Genomic DNA, 25,479 nt, shown 5'->3' with positions numbered 1-25,479 from the left:
GCCTATTGAGAGACCCCAAGGTAAACAAGGCACAAAGCATAGATCAGCCAAACTCTAAATCTCACAGCAAGTGTCCCAATATCCTGACTTTCAAAGAACCTTCTGAACATTTAATAGCTCTTCCCACTGTCTTACAGCCAACAAAAACAATGCTACATTTTATCTATCCCTTTTCCATACCTACATGCCAGAAGTCCAGTGAGGGCAGCAGAGAGAAAGTGCCAAGTGCTGGGAAATTTTCACGACTGTTCTACAAAGGCTGCTCGATAGATACAAGTCTCCTCTTAAGGTCTGGAGACATTCTGTGCAGGCAGCTTTCCCAGAGAGAACACATTTCCCAGTATCTGCACTGAATGTACACCCAGATGGGTAGATTTTTAGACAGGGACTTGAAAATAACTGCAGACACTGCCTATACGAAGCATTTAGGTGGAGGAAACTACCACCTAGTCTCCAAGCAGGCAACAGTAGAGGACAAAAGCTTTATTCCCCTAACTGTTAAAGTACCGTCAATGAAACCTCTCTTGTACAGTCTGTTCAAATGGAACCTTTTCTTCTTTTGATCCATTTAACTATTTATTTTCTTTCTTAAAAGGCATATGCAACCAAACTTCACTAGTGGATTTCATGGAAACAAAATTAATAGATGGCAAAATGGAAGAAAATTAATATCTGCAGCTGCTAAGGATAATCTGATCCTATTTATGACACTGTATCTGCAAAACTACATAGACCTGGGAAGTGCAACAAGAGCCTCTGTAGTTTCACTATAAAGTTTAGTTCTCAGGAAAACTGAATTGGGCAACAACGGAAAAAAATGTGTTACATATCAGAACTCCTATAGTTAAGTGCTCAAAATATAGTAAATTAAACATTTGGGACCAAATCCTCACCTGCTTTTAGGGCATCTGGGCCCATTTACACTAACTGAATATGTTTTCAAGACAGAAGTGACTATAAAACCCCAAACAGCTGTCTCTACGCAATCAGTGTCAAACATCACAACTATCCTTGTGACACTAAAAAAAAAAAGGATGAGAAAACTCCGCTGAGTTACTTGAATGCAGCCTAACTCCATATCAAGTGACAAAGCAGGCAGAACTTTTTTGGAAAGTTGCCACCTACTTCTGCACACTTCCAGGCACCATAAAAGTCAGTAAGGAATTACTGACCATGAGCTATTGGGGCACTCCAGGCTCTCCCCAGGCCACAGCCCTTAAGGCGCAGATCTGGTGATGCGGCATTTAGCCAGTAACACCTCTGGCTCCCCACAGGCAGGTTCTGTTCCGCCTCATACACACGTTTTAACTAGCTGGGAAAGAGCGTGTAGCGTGTCACTGGAGCAAGCGAGACACATGCCCTCCTGCACAAGACTTCAGCACAGGTCTCTGCCACCTGGGAACTACTGCAGTCCGGTGCACATTTCACACCCATGCTTTTGGCTAACAGATTCACCAGAGAACTCTATTTAAATAAAAGAAACCTGCACACCCTAATATCAGCAGCATAAACAGGATGGCTTTTTCGGTGAAGTTTTTTTTAGCTAGAGAAAACATTGCTCCATTGAAATGTACAGGACGACTTGAGCTGGCTGTAGTTGCGCTTCAGAGAAAGCTGTGCGGGCAGACTGACATACCAACAACCCAGGCTGAGCGGTACGTGCCCTCAGAACATCCCCTGATGAAATCAGGCAGCAGAAGCCTCAAAAGCTCCCTTGAAAAGCCAAATGCTGTTTTCTAGCACTCTGTTTCCTCCTCTGAGAGGACCAAAACCACACTATTGCCTTGCCATGACTGTAGCCTAAAGCACCAAATGAGTGCTACTTTCATCAAGGCTTTCTTCAGCCCCTCTTCCCCAGTCCTCCCACTGTATGGCCAGTCATAACAAATTCACATTCACGTGCATCCCTGTTCAGCACCCTGACAACTAATACACATCAGTTCGTCAGTGGGAAACCTGGGGTTTTATCTCCAAAAGGAAGGGTAGGAGTTGAATGCTTATGCGAGGAAACAAATCTTCTCTCATCTTTGCTCCTCGGATTGCTCTAGCACTTGATTAAACAGGGATTTATTTAAAAAAGCAGAAATCTAAGATGATGATGGGAGCACCAACTAAAAGAAAGTTGAGGAACTTGCCTGAGCACTGCAGTTTTATTAATCTCACTTTGAAGAAGAAAAAAGAAGATGGAGGCTCTGCTTTCCCTGCAGTCATTAAGACCATTCAGTACAAAGCCGTTGAGATAGTAGTTTTCCTTCCTGATTCATTTGGACAAAAACGAAGTTAAGCATCCTCACTGTGATGTGCATCTGAAGAACTGGCTGCTACAGTACACTGCTCTACAGCACATTACCTCTTTTAGTAAGCCAGGATGTGTAAGTCCCACTTACTGAATTTATAATTTATAGAGATGCACAGTTCAGTTTTGCATATACAGCTTTATTCTCTACTAAAAATAGTACACACTGAGCAGAAAAATAAACCAAAGGAGTGGGGACTGTGTTTAGCTTGTTTTTATGAAGCATTCAGGACACTTACAGATGTTACAGAAACCTCACACACATATTCCCATGAACAGGCTATGTTTTGTTCTGGTAAGCTTTTGAGAACCTCCCTGTAACTGATCAGAAAAGCACTTTGAGGACCTAATGTTCTGAAAAATATGTCTGTAAAAATAACACAATGAATTCCAAAATTGGTTTACTGACTCCAAAGAACATACACCCCATTTACAAGTGTCTTTCTTCTAGAAATCATTTCTGCAGCTCCACTGACGCCGTATTTTTTTTTGCTTGAACATGATTACTGGTAATACTCCTACAAGCCAGTCTGGAAAAAGAAATAAATTTAAAAATCTAACTGTTCTTCAAAAGATTTAACTCTTATGAATAATGAAAACTTGTACGGCAATAATACTACAGCAAAAATAAAACCCTTTTAAAACAACTACATCATTACTTCTACAGCCTCGCACAAGCAAAGCCAGCTGCGTGAGACCACTACAGTAAGTGCCAAATGTGACTCTTTTTTTAATAAGGTGAACACCTGCCCATTAAGAATAAAATGGAAACTAAAAAACTTATTTCATACAAGCTACCCACAGCTATCAATTGGTAATGATTAGTTTTTGAACAGAGCCAAATATAAACCAGCAACCTAGAACAGCAGGGTTTAAAGGATATTAAATATTACTCACATTGAACACTTTAACATCTTTCCTACTTCTTATTTCTTCAACAAGATCCAGTGGCTTTCCCTTAGGTATTGGAATAGTTCCAAGCACCACAGTCCCTGAGCCAGCCAGTGTTTGACGAACAGCTTGAATAAAAGCCTGGCTGAAGAGTTCCATTTTCCCAACCTCATCTATGACACAAACTGTTTTCTCTGCATCACTGCCGTGGCTTACCTGTGGAAAAGAGCATCGGGAGACTGTAAACAACAAAGAACTTCGAAAAAGCAACAGAAATCTTTTCTATGCTAATAAAAAAAATACCTTCAAAAGAATGAAATAAATTGTAATATTGGGGCAAGTGGAAGAGTCAAAGCCACTGCTGCTAAATGACAGACTTATAAATCCGTCCTTTCTACTTCAGTACAGATTTTTCTGAAAGATGAAAATATTTGTACAGCATAAATACTAACTACGACAGGAAATACCCACAATATCAGTTTTCCTTCAAAGCAAAATTCTCTTAATGGTCCCATACAAGCTATTTGACAAATAAGAACCACACTTTGCCACCTAGCAGCTCTCAATCCATCTGAGGGACACCAATTTTTCAAAACTTCACCCTTTCTATCAAATTATCCATTTAGAATAGATCAATATTCATGCAACACAAGCATTAAAAAAAGACTTGCATTAAATCTAGATTTGCAAGCCTCTCATCTTGCAGCTGCGTCAAAAGAGGCTTGAAACTAGCATTTCTCTCAGAACAACTAGCTTTCTTCAAAGCTACACAGATAAAATCAAGCCATTTCCAAGCCTCTCTCACATCAGAACAGTCATTTTCCATTTCTTTGTCGAGATATAGCTTATTCTATAGCTCTAGCAATCTCCCTGGATGGTAGGATAGGCATCATACTAATGATTAACCACGTGTTGGGTTTTTTTTTCCATGAAGCGAATACTGTGCTAAACGTTACCGTACTGCAGACTGAAGGGAGCAGCAGGGAAGTCTAGGAGAGATCATGGGTGATTATCACTGAGGGAAAGGCAACTCAGAAAGCAGAAAAAGAGGTGCACTGCCTACCCTCTCTTGGTAACAGTAACTAAGAACTATATTTCATTGTTTATAGAAGTGAGGAGGAAATCAACTCAAGTCAAAACATCACTGAAGATCCATGAATATATATCAATACCAGCCACATTATACAAAACCTAGAAAGAAAGGAAAAAAAAAATATGTTCTCCCTTGTGAAGGCAAAGTATTTGCTTCTGGGAAAGTGAAAGAACTGTATAACATGCATCCTAAAATCTTTTCAAGCTAAGTCTCTGCTGAGTAGCTGTTTTATCTAAAATCCTTTCATAGATCAGTGAGCTAAAAAGCCAATACTAGTCATGAGGTCACACATTGAGAAACAGAGCACTCTGCTTTGAAAAAATTCCTCAGTGCTGCCTGAAGAAGTTTCCAGAACCAGAGAGATCATACATCGTAGGAACTACCTCTGTTCTCACTGGAGTGACTGAGACCCAAGTTTTAAGAGTTGAAACTGTCCTCAAGGCTAAATGGGCACATGCCCACGCCGTGTTGGCCTCCAATCAAACCAGGCCATACCTACAACTCTCCTGTCCTCACTCTTCATTTGTCTCTTCTTGTTCCAGTTCTATGATCTTCCTCACACTCCTCCTCTCCCATTTTGTGCTGTCTACAAGCAAGACCACATTCCCACAAAACGGATTAACAGCACTTTGAATGAGAATAGGGTCATGCACTTTCCGACTCTGCTGGGCCCTTTTCTTTCTCTCTTCACTCTCCTGTTCTTGCAGAAAGCTACATAACAACCAGAAAAACTCAACACCGCTAACACCCTTCTAGCAAGATCTCTCCTGGACTTCACATTAATGCAGCAGTAAAAGGATTCCAAGTACAGCGCTGGCTTAATCAAATATTTTTTATTAAACTATCCTTCTACTTACTAACACAGTCAATCAAGTTACAGTAAAATTAAAAAATATAAAAATTGTTCCATTTTATTCACATTTCCTTTCTCCCTTGCCTGCAACATCCTTGCTTCCCTGATCTCAGACTTTAAAGTTCCTTGACAAAAATAAGAATCAGATCCTTAATCTCCTTTTTGCTCCTCCTTGAACCTCTATGTTTTGTTTGTTTCTTTTCGAAGTTCATTAAGAAGTCTCTTCTTGCTTGGCCCCTTGAGCTTTGGCAGTGTAGAAAAATCACAATAGGATTTTTTTAGTAGTACAGTTCAGCAGCTGCTGAACAATGTTTGTGATATGTTATTGCCAAAATCAGATTTATTTTTGTTCAATTTTGGAGAGGGGAAAGGTTGGAGTGAGAGAGAGGAAGAGGGAAAAAGGCAGTAACAGAATGTTCAAGAAGGACAGCAAAAGGCCTGATGAAAAGTCTTGTCACAGTCAGAGCACTCCTTGTGCAGCAGGCTAAATCCCAAATTATAAAGCTACCATTATCAGTTAAAACCTACCACTCTGCAGGTACTAATGGTAATCAAAACACATAATCAAAAATAACCAAATGCTTACACTGGAAGAAGATGGGAATCCGAGCAAGAGGGGGAAAAAATGCTGTAAAGAAGAGCAGCAGAAAAAGCCTTTTTCTTGGACCCACTGACTCCACCCTGTTCTGATGGTAAGCCACTCATACAATTTTTTTTGCTTTCCTATATGCAAGATGGTGGCACAGGAAAAACTTTCCTAGTGGCCATCTCACACAGCAAGGAGGTCCTGCTCACAGGACAATATCAGATCAGGAATGAGAGGGGACTTCAGTCTCTCCAACACCACAGCAAGCACAAGAGAACAAGCCAGATTTTCCCCTCCAGCTTCCTGATCCTGAAGTCAATCAGAAACTTCAATACCCAAGAAACAGGCCACTTATTAATATCCAAAACTAGTGCTCTAGAACAACCTTCCAATAACACTAATTATCATAAAACATCAATTTTTCAGCAGCTTTCATAGAATACTTACATTTCTCAGCATAGGTAGAACCAGCTGCTCAAATGAAACAAGGTCTACAACATACTGTCCAACTCGATATTCACGTCTTGAAGTAGAAGAACCAGAACTGAATTTGAAAAAGAGACACAAGATTCCTTCTAAATAATGAGCTTAGCGAGAATTCACTGCAGTCATTTCAAGTGGATTTATGAGAAGTTATCCTAATAAGTCAAACCCCCTTCATTCTTTCAAGAAAAGGAAAGAAACTCTGTAAACCATTCATTAGGTTATATTGCAGACAGCATACTCTCAGATAAGCTACCTTCACAACTGTGTAAGCTCAAATTTGAACAGTGTATGCAAGGACCATGGGATATAAAAGCCAGCAGGTATACTTACACTGAAATCAAAATATACGCCTGCATTTCAGATTTTTGAATTTGGTAATGTGACACTACAGACAGCATCACAGCAGTAGCCCAAATCTCAGTGCGGGCTGCAAAACCTTTAAACAATCTTGGAAAAATACTCAGTTTGCATGCTTTATCACACTGTCCTAGGTAAACCTCCTTTATTAACAATATGCAAATTATTTAGTCAGACAACTGTGTCTGAATGAGGTGCATCTGGACCTAGACTAATTTTTGCTCAAAGCATGAAAAGCTAAGTCTAGTAAATCAGCAGAGACTGTGAGCCCCTTTGCACTTCAGAGGCCCCCCTCTTAGTGGGGCTCTGGAACCCTCTTTTTTTTAAAATTCACGTGGGTTTTGTGGGCCAGAGAGTGGTTCTTTAAAATAATTTCATATGCAATTTCCCTTTTATTTTCCACTTCTGTCTCCATAAATTAGCTGGTGAAAACAAAAAATCTTCCTCCTTAGAATAAGCCACTTACTGTATCCCAAAGAGACGTGGCTTCACAACAAAACGCTCAGTAGCGCTTCCTCTCTATCTGGCGTAAAGAAGGCAGTAAGAGAGAACACCTTTCCCTAGCACATTTTCAGTATTTCACTAGGCAACAGAGACATGGTCTACATACACAATACAGGCATCAGGCAGGACACAAGAACTGGCCAAAGAACCTGACCACAAAAGTCCTATGTGTGCTGGAAATCACCCTCTGGAAGAGCACTGAACATGCTGACAGACTGAAGAAGCATCAAACAATAAGCCAGTTAAAGTTATTAAAACCCCAGTACCTGACTCTAGATAAAGGTCCTCGTTTTCCAGACAAAGTGACAACATCAAATCCTGTTCTCCTGCCACCTTCTCTAACCTCCTCTGTGTAAAATCCATCAATGGAAATGCCTGAGGATTTCAGAGCTTGAGTGACTTTCTGTATCAAAGTAGTCTTTCCAACCCCTAAAAATAAAGAGGAAACAAAAAGCACACAGGATTAATCTTCTTCTCCACTAAACGCTCATTTTTAAACACCACAGTAATTAATCAGTTCATCAGGAACATTGATTAGGTCTGCAAATTTATTTTTTTTTAAATGGAAGGAAAGGGAAGAACAGAAACACCTTTCACACTTCATCTTGTATTGATATTGTAATGTTTTTTCAGCCTTTAAGAAGTATGTCTACAGTGAAGTCACAACAGAACAGTAAAAATACCGCTGGCTACCACTAAATTTGCTAGCTTAAATAGTGTGTGGGCAGGCAACAAAGCTTGCCTCAAGGCATATAAACACACAAGAGCCATACCGTTACACAAATGATACCCAAGCTGACTGGAAGAATGGCTTATGAGTTTCCCTTCCTAGCACTGCTATTCACTATTTTTTTTTTTACGAACAGAGCTGAGCTCATCCCCCTGTTAGATCATAAAGTCATAACTGACTGCTGCCAGGAACCTAACTGACACAAAGGACACCCTACTTCTGTTGATGTCCTAGAAATCAGAAGTACTCAGTGCCCCCAAGATACCAGGTCCTACATGGCAAAAGGTATTTCCAACAACAGAATCGCAAGAGAGGTTTTGACTAGATACAGGAAAAAGCTTTTTTATGGTGAGGACAATCAAGATATGGAACAGGTTGCTCAGAGGGGTTGTACAGTCTTCATACCCTTTGAGGTTTTCAAGGTCTGACTGGATAAAGCTTTGAGCAACCTGGTCTGGCCTCAGAGCTGACCCTCCTTTATACCTCTGAAAGTGATATCATAAACTAGCCTGTGGTCCTATAATCCATTTTCTTACCCCAAGACAGATCCTTAAAACCCTCACCATTTGACGTCTCCTAGCACAGTTTGATGTATTTTCTACAACGTGAACGTTGGAACGTTGGCCATGTTCCAGACATCCTCTCAGTTCCCACAAAGGAGCTATTTCTTCTCCTTTGCCATTGCACAAGTACATCCCTTGACAATCTCCTTTTAAACTCAACTCTATTGCCTCTCACAAAATTTAGTGTTATCACTTCATTTTTAATTGTTGTTGTAAAAAAAAAAATCAGAAAACAGAAAATATCCTGAAGAATAAACCTTTAAATTCCTGGAGATAAGGACTATATACCAAATGTGAGGTGCCTGAAAATGTCAACAGAAATAATTTCAACATGTACATACCAAATTTCTCCCTTAGTTTTTAAGCAGATGTAGGAACTACTTTCTTAATAGTCAATATCAATGGCAAAAACATTCTGTGGCTGCAAGGGGACCTAGTCAAACAATTAAGCAAACTTTTCAAAATTGAAGCCAAAGGGATTCCTGGCATTCAAACAATAAAATGACAAATGTGGCACCATCAGTATCTACCATCTTTTCAGGGCCTTGTCTATATAAGCGAATTTGTACTCATTTGGCTAAGTAGATTTGCCATCTCTAATTTGGTTACCTTCATTTAGTAAATTGCCAAAGAAAGCTAAAATGCTTCAAACTAAGTTTAAGAAAGCTTAGAATTATACATTTAGCTAATCAAAACAGTTCCCTCAAATTCAGTTAAGTGAACAGAGACAAGGCCTAAGCAGGCCTAACCTCTGTGTCTCCTGGAGGGCTGTCTTTATTTGGTGGATGGAAAAACCAGAATGAAATGGGTGGAAGGCACTGCTATCTCAGCCTAGCAGTATTTTCAACTAATTCCAGACAAGAAGAAAAAGGTTCATAAAAAGGAGAATTAGGCCCACTTCTTTACTTTCAGGCTACAAAAGAAAGCTTTGCGATATTTCTTCACCAACCTTACAGTCCGACCCTCATGCTCTGTGCCACTCTACCCCCACAATAATTGGACTCCCACACCATGAGAGACTACTCCACTGCTTCAATCAAGGCCTGTGCATATGGGATACGAGTTATTACCTATAACTTAACATTACTCAAGCTGGAAGTGCGGAATCACACAATGGTTGGGGCCTCTGGAGATCATCTAATCCAACCCACCTGCTAAAGCAGGTTCACCCAGAGCAGATCACACAGGAATGTGTCCAGAGAAGGAGACTCCACAGCCTCTCTGGGCAGCCTGTTCCAGTGCTCTGGCACCCTCAAATGAAGAAGTTTCTCCTCGTATTTAGACAGAACCTCCTATGCTTCAGTCTGTGCCTGTTGACCCTCATCTACATTACAGAAAGGATGAGCGCTCAGAAATTATTAACGGCTGAAGTTTAAATGAAGCAGGAATCGTTGTCCAGAAGGATTTTTCCCCCCAACACTGAACCGCAGGGCAAAAGCCAAGGAAAAAGCAGTAGCACCTGGTCACCTTTGTGCCATGTGAGTGGATGGGGAGCTAAAATGGGCTTTCATTAGGAACAAATTAATTAATGCAGCACCTCTGACCTCCACATGTGACACCCGTCCAGGGACAGCCACGGGCCTGCACGCCGCTCCGGGGTCACCCCGCGGCAGCTGCCGGGCCGGGCTGCGGCAGGAGGCGCCCCGGGAGCTCCCGCGCCCCCGGGCAAGCGCTGGGGCCGCCGGCAGGTGCCTTCCCCCGGCTCCAAGCGCTCCACAGCCCCGCGCAGGCCGGCCGGCCAGGCTGAGCCGAGCCAGGCCCCAGCGGCCACGCCGCGCCCCCTCGCCCCGCTCCCCAGGCTCCTCCTGCCCCCGTTACCTGGGGGTCCCGTAAGGAAAACGTGTTTGGACATGGCGAGGGCCGCGCTCGGCCCTCTCCCCCACCCGACGCGGACCGACTAGCGGAAGAGCCGCGTCGCTCCGGTCCGCTCCGCCCCCTCGATCCGGTCCTGCCCCGGCAGCCTCGTACCGCTCCCGCCTTATCGCTGCGGGGCCGCGGTGCTTTGCCGGCGGCCGTGGCAAAGCAGCGCGGAGCTCCCCCGCCGCCTCCCCTCATAGCGGCGGCCCGGGAGGAACCCGCCCCGAGGCCCTGTCCCCGCGGTGCCTGACATGGCGGTCCTTGCGGCCTTGAATCCTAGCGGCCGGCGTACAGTTGTAATCGGCCGGTCCTGTAAAGGTGGCGGTCGGTAGCCGCGCCCAGGCGGGGTTGGCTATGGGCAGACCGGCCTGTCCGTCCCACGGCACCCCGCGGCGGGCAGGCGGTGTGTCCCGGGGGCTGCTGGGGCCCGAGGCCTCGCGTGGGTGACGCTGAGGAGCCGGCCCGGCCCGGCGCTGGGCTGCTGCTGTGGTGCTGCCCAGAAGATTGACGCTATTTAAGGTTAGGGGAGAAAGGAAATCAACATTTCCTAAATGTGGGTCAGCATTTTCTGTATCCGTTCAGCTTGACCTATTTAATTTCTGAATATCTTAAGGAAGCTCTCCCCAGAGCTTCGTACCCGTTCCAGTAAACAACGTGCTCCAGGATGCAGCCAACCAGTCAAAAGACAAAAGGATTTTCTGATACCTCAATGCAGACGGCAAATGTAACCAAGGGGGTTAATGTACAGCTGCGGGGGTTGTTACAAATCTGAGTGAATTGAGTCACAAATGAAAAGGTTTGGCAGGTTTAACAAACGCACTGACAGATCTGTCTGCATCCTAACATGCCTTATGTCCTTATTTGTTTGGACTCAGGCGATTGAGAGCTGTAAGAGAGCAGGGAAAAGGAGTTTTGTGCGGAGGGCTGTGGTGCTGAGGCGATGCCCTGACTTTAAGGTATATTGATCCCTCCCTGCCCATAAGCACCAAAATGTTCACCCAGAAATACTATGAAAGGGATACATCCTGGTTGTTGCTTACTTCAGCTAGAATGATTCCCTTCAGCACATCTTTGGTTCTCATTTTCAGTAATTTCCCATGGATTTAAATGTTATTTATAATTTTCACAAAGATAACGAGTATCCTTTGCAGACAGATGAAATGTATAGATTGGCAGGTAGAGTGTACATCACAACAGACAGGTATTTCTGTAAATCGAACAAAATGGTTTTGATGTGTACATCACATATGGCCACTCTTCCTTGTATTGTTTTATATTCTTAGCAGGATCAAGAGCAACCCTCTATTTAGTGATTCTGCATCTTTAAATACAGAATACTTTCAGGTCAGCTAGGAGCAGGGTCTATATAGAACCATGGGTCATCTAAAAGTGTGAGAGATGCAATCAGCTATTTCACTGCATAATAAGAGTACCTTGCAGCACTGCTATTCTGGCTTTTGAGGAAAGCAAAAGTCTCTTTCAATCTCCAGTTACGCTCCAGTAAAGTGTCTGCTCTCTTGTGATGCAGAAATTATCATCACCACTTTCAGAAGGAGAAGGTGCAACAAAGAGATGTTAAGAGGCGGCATTAATAAATTATGCATTTCGTCCCTTGGGTGGCATGCAGAATCGGAGCTGATGCCTAGGATCCCAAGACAGTGCAAAGGGAAACTGTCTTGCAGGAGTGATCAGAACTAGCATAGCTTGCCAGGAAATATGGAGAGGATGCTTAGAAATACTCTCTACCCCTAAACCTGGTGCAGTGTTTCAGGATAGTAGAGGAGTGTTTCTCTTCAGCTGAGATTTATAAACCAGAACCTTTTACAGCTGCACTATAATTGCAGGTGTAGCACTTCTGCTTCAAGTAATAGGCTACCATTTAGTCAGGTAGTAGGAAACATGTATCCCCTTCAAATGCCTCCTCAAGTTAAGGAACTTGAAATCCATATTGTCCATTTGCCAGGACAGTATCCTTATAAAACAAATTCAGAGGCTTTTCCTGTTAAAGCTGAGACACGGCACAGCCACAAATTCAAGCTGATAGGGCCAGACAGGGTACAGTTAAGATATTACTGTAGAGGGAAGATGTAGTTTCTGCCCTCAACAGCACTGTAGAGTCAATAGATATATTACATAGGGTCAATTCACTAGGTATATTACATATGATAAGTATACTTCTGTTTTATGTAAAATTTTGGGTGTCCCCAGAAGCAAAATTTTAAGTGTTAATTAAGACCAGCCAGGCATTATTTGTAGCATAGTTTAGAACATCTGTACCTTCCTTTGGCCTAACTACTTCACTGGATCTGGCCAGAGGTATTTTCAGAGAGGAGATGATAACTCCGCATTCTTGTTTGCCTGTTCTTTGCTCTCACTGGTGACCACATCTAGTTAATTTATCTTAAACATAAAGACTCTTATTCCCTATTTCACTTCAATAGTATGGAACATGTTTCATGCTTAAATACGTAATTTAAAAAATTTGACAACGCTAGTGTTCCTCTTGGGGAGTAGGAAGGTAGAGAGGTAACAAAGCTTCTTATGTAATCTAAGATGAAAAGTGCATTTTCATAGTCTACATTCCAATACTTTGTTTTGTGGGGTTTTTTTCAGGAGGAATGAAATAGTAATGTTAACTTATGGCTTCTTGCAGGTGTTTGTCAGGCATCTTTAATCTAAAGAAAGAAGCACACAGAAGAACTGTGTATTTACTAGGCTGTTAACACAAGAACAACGCTTTTAACTGGCTATTTCACCTGTGCCCTGAACTTCCTGTGCTGAGCTTACTGTAACTGATTTTACAGGTAGGTTTTCTATATAATATTAAACTATTTCAGTCTGTTGGCTGGTTGCCCAGGCAGGCCACATGAAGAGACACAGACAATGTTGTTTTGTTCAACATAGACTTTTACTAGGTTTTATAAATCAACCTTTCATTTTCAGAAGTGCATGTGGAGAATTTTAGGGCTACCACTACTGTTTGACAGAACCCTTGATTGCTGGTACCGTAATCTAAGAACTATTTAGTCCTGTTTGCAGATACAGGACTCTGACAGTTATTTCACTGTTGGACTAAGACCTTGGGCTTGCAAACAAATGTATTGTAAAGCATTTGCAGTGTCAGGGCTCAAATTATGTAGCATTCCACTTGAATTTCTGTTGTAATTGCTACCATAAAATGTTCTCTCCTTCTCCATGCTCTATCTAGATTGAAGTCATTCAAATGTACAAAAACTGGGAAGCAGTGATGCCAATTGTGCTTTTTTGAGTTTTGCTGTTATGAATTGGAGGTTTTATGTGTATTTCCTCAAAGATTTACTGTTTAGGTTTGTTCCCTTTCATATATTTTTTTATCCCTTTGAAATATTTATTCTGTAATCTAGTGACTGCGTAGAACATAGGTTATTCAAGAAGCACGAGTTGCAGTGTGCACGTTGTCTTCTGCGTAGCTGTGTGCTCTAACTAGTAGCCTTTGGAGTCAGCCTGCATGCTCTCCCAATCAGGGCAGGAGGTGGTTAGCTGAAATAAGTAGGAAGAACATACAACCTTACCAGTGTAGGTAACTCTAAAAGAAAACGGTCCACATGGGATTTACTCCTTTTAGGATGAGAAGAAACCATCTTTTCCATTATGGGCAGCTTAATTAGTAGTCATTTATTCATTCCTAAAAGGTTGCCAACTCAGACTATTTTCCTGTCCAACTACATAGACTCCGTTTTTGCTAGGTGAGGGTCAGTTAAATTCAACTCATGCTGAATTGAACTCTATGGTTGGGCAAGGCTGTGAAAGAAGTATTTACAGAATTCTGGTGCCTGGAAACTAGTGCCCCTGGAGTACCAGGGGCAGGCTGTGATTCTGAGTGACCTGTGGAGACCTTGGAAGGAGCTGCCAATCATTGTTAAAAACTGTTAGCTAAGCCTGGGGAAGCTTGCATTTATTGCTGGATGTTCAGTAATGATAGAGTCCTAGATCTTTCTGTTGAATAGGGTGAAATTAATTAACTGCAAGTTTCCGGACCAGTGGCTAGGAAAAGAGGTCATTTATGATATTTATGGTATTCCCTAGAGGAGAAGCCAGTAGGAATGAGAGTGTAATCTGCCATCTCTGACCTGCACCCTCAGTTGGGCAGTAGTTTACCTTTCAGCACTCTCTGCCTGAAGGAAGGCTCAGCACAGTGTCACAGTTTTAGCCCTTGGTTTATCTGGTGTTAGGTTTAGGGTTTTTTTTGACCCTCATGGAAGAAGAAATGGTTAAGTTGAAACCCTTTTCTTGCTCTCCAACATGATTCATGGTACCTCAAGTTTGTATGTCATTTTGCTTACATTATGATGGGGAAGTACACTTCCATTTTTAAGATATTTAATTTTAGAGAGTTCCTTATTTTGTCCTTGTTCTCATTTGCAGAGGATGCTCCTTCTTACAGATAGTGGCCTTAGCTGTATCCTGCTGGCCATCTAATGATACTAGGTATTTCTGACTTGACTTTGTTTGGCCTGTGAAGTAACCACAGCGTCAGCAGGTGTCTGAGAATAAGCATCAGACAGCTAGAGCCTGCCAGCCTTTAATCTTAAACTTTCCAGAGAGAAAAGCCATTAGCTACATGCAGGGCCTCCTCTGGATGAAAACTGTGGTACTCCCTCTATCAGTGATTTATCTGTGGAACTTTTGTGTGTGGTTCATGCAGTATAAATCCTTTATGTTCCATCAATGGTTGTGTTCCCCAGAACAGAAGTTCCTGAAAGCATTTCCTGAAAATAGAGACATAAGAAATACATTATATCAAATGTTATAAATACACATATAAATGGAAGTTGGAGAATATTTGTGAAATTGCATTTCCTATTGTAAACAGAGACCAACCAGCCTTCAAAGAATGTAGTCCTCTGTCTCTACCAGCATAGCATGTCGAACCTCACGGGCGATTGCAGCCAGTTTGGCAGAGAGGAAAAAGTAAAAAGTCTAATACATTTTTATACTTTTTTTTTTTAATACACACTCATGTCTGAATATAAGCAGAAGACCCTTTTAATGGTCTGAGGCAAATTATGCAGCATAAACAGAATGCTTATTAGGCAGGAGAGAAGCCACATAGAGCTCAACCAAGAGCATAAATCATAGGAAACCAGGTTTCATTGTTTCCATTCTCCATGAGACAGCTTGCTTGTCTGCTCTTTTCAATAATCTCCCACCGTCTACTTCTTCAAAAAGAAAACAGTGTCCTTGAAACTGCATGACATTTTGTATGGTATTCTTATATTTTTAGTAGAAGAAGCAAAACGCATTCACTCTGGAAAAAGAAAATCCCACTTGGTTTGTTGTTAATAAATTAACTATGTTAATCTGTTACTTTGACATAGATACTTGCCTGGAAATTTCAAATTTCAACTGAATTCTGCTGTGCACTTGTCAATGGAATAACCTGTAATTGAGGAAGAACTTAATTATGGTACAGAATAAATTTGATCATATTGCTAAATTTTTCAGTTGCTGTTTTTTAAGGTGTAACAGTTTTGTCAAGAAAATGTCATTCTTGTGATTCTTGGTTTACATAGGCTGGAACATAAATGAATTTCTATACTACTTTGAGTGACAGTTGGCAGAGTGCTTGGTACAAGCTGCTGTAGTGGAACAAGTGCATCAAACAGTAATTCTCATAAAACAGTTCAATCTGAGAAACCATAGGATGGAGTGAATACAAAAATCCCAGGAAAGCGAGGCAAATTATCACACACCGGGGCCTAATCTCCTTAAACACAATAAGAAAAATATCCAAAGTTAACAAGCATGGATAGTTAAGAGAATGCAAACAAAAGCCAAGCCAGTCCAACAAGCTGTAGATACAGATGTATTTAGAAAAACGTAGTTTGCAGATTTATTTTCCTCAGAGAAGCTCCTTTTTTGATTAACAGCTTTTATGCATAAAGGATGCAGTGGTAAGCCCTGCAGTATACTGGTGGGCAAGGGTAAAGCTGTTCCAAGAAGGTCTTCATGTCTCTGGCATCCACAGGGAAGGGGGCAAATCCGGGGTGATAACAGGGGCTGTTGAGAGTTCCTGAATCTGGTAGCTTGAGAGAGGAGAGGCTGCTCCTGCTCTCTGATCCCCCATTCAAAGAGTAGTGAGGCTGAGCTATTCCCAAATAGACACACCCCCGCACAGTATTTGTATAGACATACACATGATTTGCCATGTAGATCAACACCAACAGAAAACACAGCATAAACAGTAGCAATGGATTCATCCTGTTCCCCTCTCTGGCTGATCAGGGTGAAAGCCCTTTAATAGAAAATCACAGATATTCATACCTATATATATTATTCCTACCTATAGGTATATTATACTAAGACATGGGTATGCCAATAGATTGATTCTTGCTGGCTGGCAATGAGGAAAAGCAAATTATACACCTGGTCCCTCAGCTTCAAGAATTTAATTTCTCAGACACTTAGTGTCCTATTTGTTGTTTTAAATTGGTTATTGGTTTCAAAAGTTATTAAGTCTTGAAGAAACTGAGAGATAGCATAACTACAAAATTAAATTCCATAAAACAAGTTTCCACTTTTTCCAGGATTACTCACACTAGTGATACCTTGAAATTATTTCAGTTAGATTTTATTCTCCAGGAAGATACTAATCAACATAAATGAAGTTGGCAGAAGATTCCATAAATTGTTTTCTTGTTCTTTTGTATATTCACTTTGGGTTAAAGCTTTTGATCATTCCGAGTCGAAAGAGACCATTATGTACATTTATTCGTATCTGTGTTCTAACAGATGCCATGAAATATTACCCACTTATTCTGTGTGAAGCCTAATACATTATGGTTGTTTGAGGGTTTATCTTTTAGAAAGTTATCCAAGTGGAATGCTCAGGAATCTATTATACCAACACATTTCAATGAAATATTCCAGTAATTACCTTAATTTAAAATTTGCATTTTCCTTCCTGTTCAGATTTTTCTAGCTTTGGTTTTCAAGCAGTGAATCTTGTTATGTTTTTTTTCTCTTTAATTAAAGAAATTAGATGCCATTCTACTAATCTGATGCTATGTGTGCTTACATTTGTGCCAACATCAAAAAGATGCCTGTACCTTGCTCTTGTTACATCTTCCCCCTCACCCTAGTTGTTAGTTTGAGGGAGACCCTGTACCCCTGCTCTTGTTAAAAGAACAAACACATTTTCCCAAGAAAATTCAGTCCCTAGTAGTTACTTCTCTATTCCTTCTTTTTCTACCAATAAAAGAACAAAGGAAAGGAATTTTGCCAGCTAAATAAATTCCTCTTAGTGCCACCTGTGGTTTTGCCCAGCCACAATGAGGAAAGTCACAGAGGGCAAACAAGCAGTCCATTTTTTGCTAAAATCTATACAAACTCTGGCATGGCTGTCAAACATTTCTTGCCTGATGTGAAAAGCAAAACTCTATTTCAGCATTAGCAGTTAATGGTATTGACTTTGTTGAATAGCCAATTCAGCTCAATATTACTGGGAAAAAAAAGTAATTTGAACAATCAGATGCATAAAATTCCTTTTTTTAAATTATAAAGCCATCTTTGTGGTTACCATTTGTTTTAGTTACTATTTTTATCATATGTTTTCTAGCTTAGCTGCATTTGTCATGTTACTAGTAACGTAGTTATGCTTAACTTCTCCCATAAACCTTTGTAGATACCTGTGTATAATTCTGTTTCTGTCATTAGAAATTCTGATTCATCAGTTTAGATTGTTGTTCTGAAGTCTTGGTTGCTAGGAACAGTGGTTTGCCTCCTTGCCAGGAACTGAGGATTTATTTTCTTCCCAGAAGAAAAGCTTGTTATTTACTTGTTTGTAATATGTGCTTTGTCTGCATGACTGATATTTTGATCCATTTGTAGGTTAGGTGTTTTTCAAGTAAAAATCTTTCATAAATGACGCAAGTGAATCAGCACCAGCTGGGTAGAAATATCATTGCAAGGCAATACTTTTAAGATTTAAAATTTAATAAAAGATGAAGCCCTGCCTTAAGACTTCTTGTCAGAGATGGGCAATTATCCTGCAAGCACTTACATTTGTGTTCAGTCGTGCCACTGTTAGTTGTCATAATGGGTCCATGGACCAGGAATATCATGGCTGGTTTCTAGGGGCGTGGGAAGGGTTTGAGATTAAACCTTCACTCTCGCTGAACAGCACCTCCCAGCTGGCTCCAAGGCAGGCCCTGAAACACTAAGAAAGGGACTGTCCACTCCCCCTGCTCATGGCTACTCCATCCCAGATGACTGTACAACCTTTGCCTACACAATCTAGTCACGTCAACAGATCAACAACAGACTTCTCATGCTAGTTCACCCACCCCTGACTCTACACCTCGGGGCAGAGCAGCTCTAAGACAAACCCTCACATGTGCAGACAGACACTCCACAGAACTCTACAGACAACATGACTCAGACCACAGAAAAAAGCTCAGCAACAAGGATGGCTCCTGGACCATAGACACCAATGAGCACAAAAAGATACAGGGCAGCAGCGGTGAGGCAAGGAGCCTCTACTGCAACCACAGAAGAAGGAGTTGAACGTAACGGCCCCTAATGAGACAGAACTGCCAAAACAGAGATGATGCAAGCGCAAAAAGCCAGTTGCAAGACCTAGCAACTTCAGGATGCTGGGAAGAAGTGCCAGTCCCTTAAACTAGAGGGCTACAGAACAGAGGTGCTGACACAGCCTGGAACAAAACCATACAACACAAGCAACCAGAAACATCCAAAGGCGCAGGAACCAGCGACACTTTCGGCTGCTGACACAAGAAAACCAGCCCCCGGTCGGCACTACGCCAATTGGCATGGGCATTCCAGAGTCTGGGATGGCACACCAGATGCCTGGTGCCCCTTGAGCGCAACGAGACCTGAGGATCATCTAACAGGCACAAGGCAAGCTTCTCAAACTACAGAACAACATGGACACACAGGCTGGACCTGCCCAGCTGGCATCACGCTGAAGTATTCCCTATCCCTTTTACCCACCCAAAGGGGACTGATCCTGGATGGGTAAGAAGTGCGGCCACCCACCCCGACTATGAAGTGCAACCCAGACACTTAGGAGCACCTGAAAAATGTCTACCAGTACTAGTTGTTGCTCACCTTGGCTTAGTCACCTCTGCTGCCAATATCCCACCTACTCATTGCTTTGCATCTTTATAACAGAAGTAAAACAAAACCTGTAAGACAGTCTTACAGATACCACTCACATCCCTGCAGAACCTTATGGCTCAGCCCTTTGCATCTTCACAAACAATATCAAACAAGTCACTTTGATGCTCCTCTGTAGCTGGAAAAAGTTCTTTAAATAACTATGGCTGTGGCACCCAGCTGGATGGTGAACAGATAGATACACAATTTAAGTTGGAGATTTAAGTAAAAGGCACAGAAAAACATAGCTCACAGTTCTGGAAGGTACATTTGAACAATCTACCAGGGGCTGCTGCATGCTGCAAAAGTTCTAGGGACAATACAGTGCTCTGTGGGTAATCAGGAAGGCAATGAGCCACCCCATAGCCTGAAAGACACTCTGCCTTATGCCCCTGCTGCTTCCTTCGGAAATGCCTAAACTCCATCTACAGATACACACTAGATGCTCATCTTAACCCCTACTAGATAACCTGACCATCAGTCCTAGGAAGAGAGATGATATCAGCAACTTGGTATACAGCAGCGCAACCAAAAAACAATGTTCCATCTTCAGTGCAGTCAACGATTACAGGAAAATACAAAGCACCTGGGAACCCTGGGAAGGAATAAGGAGTCACGGGGAGGCATTGGGAGCCCTGAGAAGGCGTTGGGAGCCCTGAGGATCCAAGGCAAGTCCTGGGGAAAACTTAGCAGCTTTGGGGAATCAACGTGAGCCCTGGGGATGACGGTGGATCTCAGGGGAGCCCCAGGGAAATGAGGCGATACCTGGGGAGGGTCTGGGGAGCCCTGGAAGATGAGGGGGTCCTTGGGAGACCTTTGGATTCCTGAGGAGGCAAAGTAAGCCTTGGAGTATTTTTTTAGAAGAGATGCTTATGGAATCTAATTCTGCTTTGTCATTCAGTCCTACTCAGAATATACTCATGGTGGAAGTTAGACAGTATCTGTGGTCTTGCTAGAAATTTAGTGTAACGCAATAGCATCTTAATTTTCTATAGGAAATTTCAATACACAATATTAATGATAATATGATTACTGTATTTTATGGGCTACATTTTCACTTGCTGCACATCGCTTGTGGGGTGGGTTGCTGCATTTCTTAGTGGTACAGGGTCTGTTCCCTTTGGGCAGGTAGAGGGGGCAGGGAACTTTTCAGCGTGATGCCAGCTTGTGCCTGGAGTTGATAGGTCTTGCAGCCCAGTCTTCTACACTTGGCACTGTCTCTGTTTTGGCAGTCCTGTCTCGCTAGGGGCCACTACGTTCAACTCCTTTTTCTTCTGGGGTTGCAGTAGAGGCTCCTTGCCTCACCGCTGCTGCCCTGTAGGTTCTCATGCTCGTTGGTGTCTCTGATCCAGGAACCATTCTTGTTGAGCATTTTTCTCCAGTCTAGTCATGTTGTCTGTTCTGTGGAGTGTCTGTCTGCGCATGTGCATGTTTGTCTTGGAGCTGCTCTGCCCCGAGGTGTAGAGTCAGGGGTGGGTGGACTAGCATGAGGAGTCCATGGTTGATCTGTTCACATGACTAGATTGTGTAGGCAAAGGTTGTACAGTCATCTGGGATGGGAGTAGCCATGGGCAGGGGGAGTGGACAGTCTGTTTGTTAGTGTTTTGGGGCCTGCCTTGGAGCCATCTGGGAGGTGCTGTTCAGTGGAAATGAAGTAGGTTTGATCTCAAAGGAGTTAAGGCTTTCATGTATGGGGCTTAGTGTTTGGTGTACTTTTTCTAGTGAAAGGCTGTAGTTGGACTCTAGCTTGTATTTCTAAATGGTAAGCAGACCTCTGGAACGGTTAATCAGTTCATCAGCATGAGGGTGACCTCCTCAAGGGATAGAATGATATTTAAGTGTTATGCCTAATGATCAATGGTATGCAATGTCCTCTGAGAATACAAGTCACTGATGTCTCAAATTGTTGTGATCAACACAAAGCCAAGTTCTGGCATATAGCTCAGTCTTACAGGAAGCACTACTGCACAGCCACAGCCACACATAGATATGTAGCCTTGCATGTTGTCCTTCTACTAACTTATGTTGTCTCTTGATTCATTTTGGCCTCTTCTGCATTTGTTTTTAAGTTTTTATTGCTGTTTTGTTTGGTTGTTTGGTTTGGTTTTGGTTTTTTTGGTTTGGTTTTGTTGTGTTTTTAGTATTATTATTATTATTATTATTGTTTACTACTTTGTAACTAAAGCTGCTGGAACTCATTCCTTCCTGGCCATTGGAATCGAAACAGAAGATGGGCTTCACCTCAGACTCCAGCTGCCTGCCTCAGGGGCTGGGAGCTCTGGGTAGCTCCAGTTACATCCGATCAGTGTGAGAGACAGCAGACTCACTGCTGCCCGTGGCCTTGCAAGTCTCAGCTCTGCCTCTTCCCAACAGCCTGACATGCTTACTGACCTTGAGAGGGAAGGGGTTCTTTAGACCAGCAGTGTGCTCCCTCCCCTTCTCACCCGCACGGGCTCACATCTTGTAGTTTCAGCAAGACCCACTGATCTCTTCAGGTCCATTCCTGTTACGTCATCTGTTATTTCTGCTTCTGCTATTGTCTTTCGTAGTTTTGTTCAGAACTCTATCTGAAGGCAAAACCTGACAGTCAGATAGTTGAGGATATTTTGTGCTTAACCCTGCATGTTCTTTCTGCTTTTTTTTCCAAGTGTTATTTGTTATGCAATCCTTGTACTTCATTGTTCTTTCCTTTGAAGTTCTATATGCGATTTACACAGATTAGTGTTATTGGTGTGAGCCTGCTCTGGTGGAACAGGTAGAAAGTTTATAGTACAGTTTCACAGATACTAACAGAATAGCATAGTTGCACTGCCTGGGACATGAACTGGCTTTTTGTCATGTGCTTTTAACTGTAGGGTTAATACCAGTGTCTCTGATCTCATAGGAAAGAGATTTCATGTTTAACTTGGCTGCTGCCTTTATCTTGTGTCGTCTGAATTTCAAATAGCAAAACTGAGTATCTTAAATAGTCTTGTGGAGTTTTGTTGCAATTGTCACGGTTCTCAGTTTTCTCTGTTATATAGTTCTCAAGTAGGCTGCTTCTAGTATCTATTTCCTACTCCAAGAAGGGATGGCATGCCCAAAAGCTTATTCAAGTTTTACAAAAAGCTGTAGCTGTCGGTCTAGTAACAGAAGTTACATTGGCCTTACATGCTTTGTTTTGTCCTTAGCTGTAGAATTCTTTATGTAGTCTGTGTTCCTTGAATGCTGAATAGGGAGTTTCAAACTGGACTATAAAGTTTTTATTTTTAATAAATGCACGATGTTGAAAGACATGTTAGTAGTCAGAATCTGGGAGCTGGTTTTAGGTTTCAGACTTAAGTTTTGTTGAAAGGACAAGGTAGGGCCATTTTTCTGGTGATAAAGAGAACATCTTTTTATCTAGTCTACTCTCCAGTTAAAGTAATTTTGGACTTTTCACAAGCACTAGAGTCAGGAAAAAAAAGAACAGAAAAGAGAAACAAGATATAAAGTAAATAATGTTTTTGTTCCTGCAGACTGTAAGCTGGTGATGGATGAACTTGCAGAGATTTAAAATCCAGTCCAAATGAACATCTAATGTTTCAGATTGTTATCAGATACATATAGGTACCACTCAAATCTAGAGAGATATCTCATATAGGTTTACCATCCTTTTCTGTTAAACTGAAATAGTGTGAGGAAAACTTTCTTTGTTACATCTTATTTTTTGTATTAAAAGAGAAATGGGAAGTAAATTATCTGAACTTTGGGAGATTTCAACACACTGGGCTGCATTTCAGTTTAGAGAGACTGAGAAAAGATAGAGATTTCCTGTTTATTCAATTTATTTTGTCCTTTTCCACTACATACATTGGCTTAGACAATAATACAGAATTTAAATACCAGACTGTGTTTATATGTGTATGTATAAGCTTCAGAGGTGGGCCCATGTGAACCTCATGAAGTTCAACAAAGCCAAGTGCAAGGTCCTGCATATGGGTTGGGGCCATCCCAAGCACAAATATAGGCTGGGTGGAGAATGGATTGAGAGCAGCCCTGAGGAGAAGGACTTGGGGGTGTTGCTTGATGAGAAGCTTAACTGACACAGCGATGTGCACTTGCAGCCCAGAGAGCCAGCCCTATCCTGGGCTGCATTAAAAGGAGCATGGCCCGCAGGTCGAGGGAGGTGATTCTACCCCTCTTCTACGCTCTTGTGAGATCCCTTCTGAAGTCCTGCGTCCAGCCTTGGTGCCCTCAACGTAGGAGGAACATGGACCTGTTGGAGCTGGTCTACAGAAGGGCCACGAAGGACAATCAGGGGGCTGGAGCACCTCTGCTGTGAAGACAGACTGAAAGAGTTGGGGTTATTCAGCCTGGAGAAGAGAAGGCTCAGGGACACTTTATAGTAGCTGTCCAGTATCTAAGTGGGATCTACAGGAAAGATGGGGAGGGACTCTTTATCAGGGAGTATAGTGATAGGACAAGGGGTAATGGCTTTAAACTGGTAAAAGGTAGATTTAGATTAGATATGAGAAAGAAATTGTTCACCACGAGGGTGGTGAGGCACTGGAACAAGCTGGCCAGAGAAGATGTGGATGCCCCATTCCTGGCAGTGTTCAAGTCCAGGTTGGATGGGGCTTTGAGCAACCTGGTCTAGTGGAAGGTGGCCCTGCCCATGGCAGAGGGTTGGACTAGATGATCTTGAAGCTCCCTTCCAACCCAAACCATTCTATCATTTTATGATTCCATGTATGTGCTTCTGTCAAGTATACATTATTTATACACACATCTATGTTATAAAAGAATGCTCAGAGACACGATAACAAGCATTTCCAGTGTACTCTTATTTCCGCTTGTGCATAAAGATCAGCTAGATGTTAACATTACAGCCATTTTGTAGCTATTTGCAGAACATGTATTATTTCTTCTTACTTCAATGTGTCATTGTAATTAATTCACATTGGAGAATAACATTCCATTTTTAATTTAACTAGTTGCATTTCATTCTGAGTCCTTGTTAGAATGTAGCTTAAACAATGACCGTGTCTTATGAAAATATACAACAAGAAAATAACATCTGCTGCATTATGTTGGCAAACACCAGAGCTAATGAATGGTTATAAGGATTGAAACAGATGTCTGTTTACAGTTAAAAAAAAGTTCTTTACCAGTTTAAGTAATTTCCTAAATTAATTTAACTCTTGTTTGCAGTGTGTGGCTTAAATTGCTTTGCTATGATGATGCATGATGGAAATGTTGGGAGACTGAAAGGTTTCTGTTCCCCTTAAGAAGTCTGACTTAAATGTGACATCTAAGTTGGCTTGTAGAATCCATAAGGCCAATTTGATTTGATGAGGATTATCTTGTCAGTAGGAAAAAAACTTCCATAATTTGCTGAATATAATAATCTACTTAGGAGTATTACAGTTCAGAATGCTGGAGGGTTTTGCTGAAGTGGAAAATGAATGTTTAAAGTAAAATAACACAAACAGTCATATCATACAATCAACTTATCCTTGGTGCCATCTCAAGGCATATCAAGGATAAGAGGGTCATTAGGGGCAGTCAACATGGCTTCACCAAGGGGAAGTCATACTTAACCAACCTTATCGCCTTTTATGAGGACATAACCAGGTGGATAGGTGATGGCAAAGCAGTGGATGTGGTCTACCTTGGCTTCAGTAAAGCATTTGACACAGTCTCCCACAGCATCCTTGCTGCTAAACTGAGGAAGTGTGATATGGACAATTGGGTAGTGAGGTGGACTGTGAACTGGCTGAAGGAAAGAAGCCAGAGAGTTGTGGTCAATGGGGCAGAGTCCAGTTGGAGGCCTGTATCTAGTGCAGTGCCTCAGGGGTCAGTACTGGGGCCAGTACTATTCAATATATTCATCAGCGACTTGGATGAGGGAATAGAGTGCACTATCAGCAAGTTTGCTGATGACACCAAGCTGGGAGGAGTGGCTGACACGCCAGAAGGCTGTGCTGCCATCCAGCGAGACCTGGACAGGCTGGAGAGTTGGGCGGGGAAAAATTTAATGAAATATAACAAGGGAAAGTGTAGAGTCTTGCACCTGGGTAGGAACAACCCCAGGTTCCAGTATAAGTTGGGGAACAACCTGCTAGAGAACAGTGTAGGGCAAAGGG

At 42.0% G+C, this 25,479-nt stretch overlaps 2 protein-coding genes across 2 annotated transcripts in view; both read right to left on the bottom strand.

Moving 5' to 3' along the window:
- Window positions 1-250: 250 nt before the first annotated feature.
- NTPCR (nucleoside-triphosphatase, cancer-related) lies at window positions 251-10,273 on the bottom strand (the record flags this gene model as incomplete). The annotated part of the gene is made up of 5 exons (XM_080341449.1): window positions 10,178-10,273; window positions 7,333-7,495; window positions 6,167-6,263; window positions 3,194-3,403; window positions 251-349 (listed from the first exon to the last, which is right to left on the bottom strand). The coding sequence occupies exons 1-5, from the start codon at window positions 10,209-10,211 to the stop codon at window positions 251-253; spliced, it is 603 nt and encodes a 200-aa protein (XP_080197575.1). The 5' UTR covers window positions 10,212-10,273.
- Window positions 10,274-10,410: 137 nt separating this feature from the next.
- The window catches only part of MAP10 (microtubule associated protein 10), a gene marked incomplete at both ends in the record, with an annotated part of 62,914 nt that continues 47,845 nt past the window's right edge, over window positions 10,411-25,479 (bottom strand). The window contains one exon of the mRNA XM_080341448.1: window positions 10,411-10,726. Coding sequence (XP_080197574.1) covers window positions 10,411-10,726 — 316 coding nt within the window. The remainder of the gene's footprint in view (window positions 10,727-25,479) is intronic.

This window comes from Nesoenas mayeri (assembly GCF_963082525.1).
Source record: "Nesoenas mayeri genome assembly, chromosome: 3".
In the NCBI taxonomy this organism is placed as follows: Eukaryota; Metazoa; Chordata; class Aves; order Columbiformes; family Columbidae; genus Nesoenas; species Nesoenas mayeri.
Note: the sequence above shows the minus strand (reverse complement) of the source record. Positions and strands in the feature narration are given on the sequence as shown.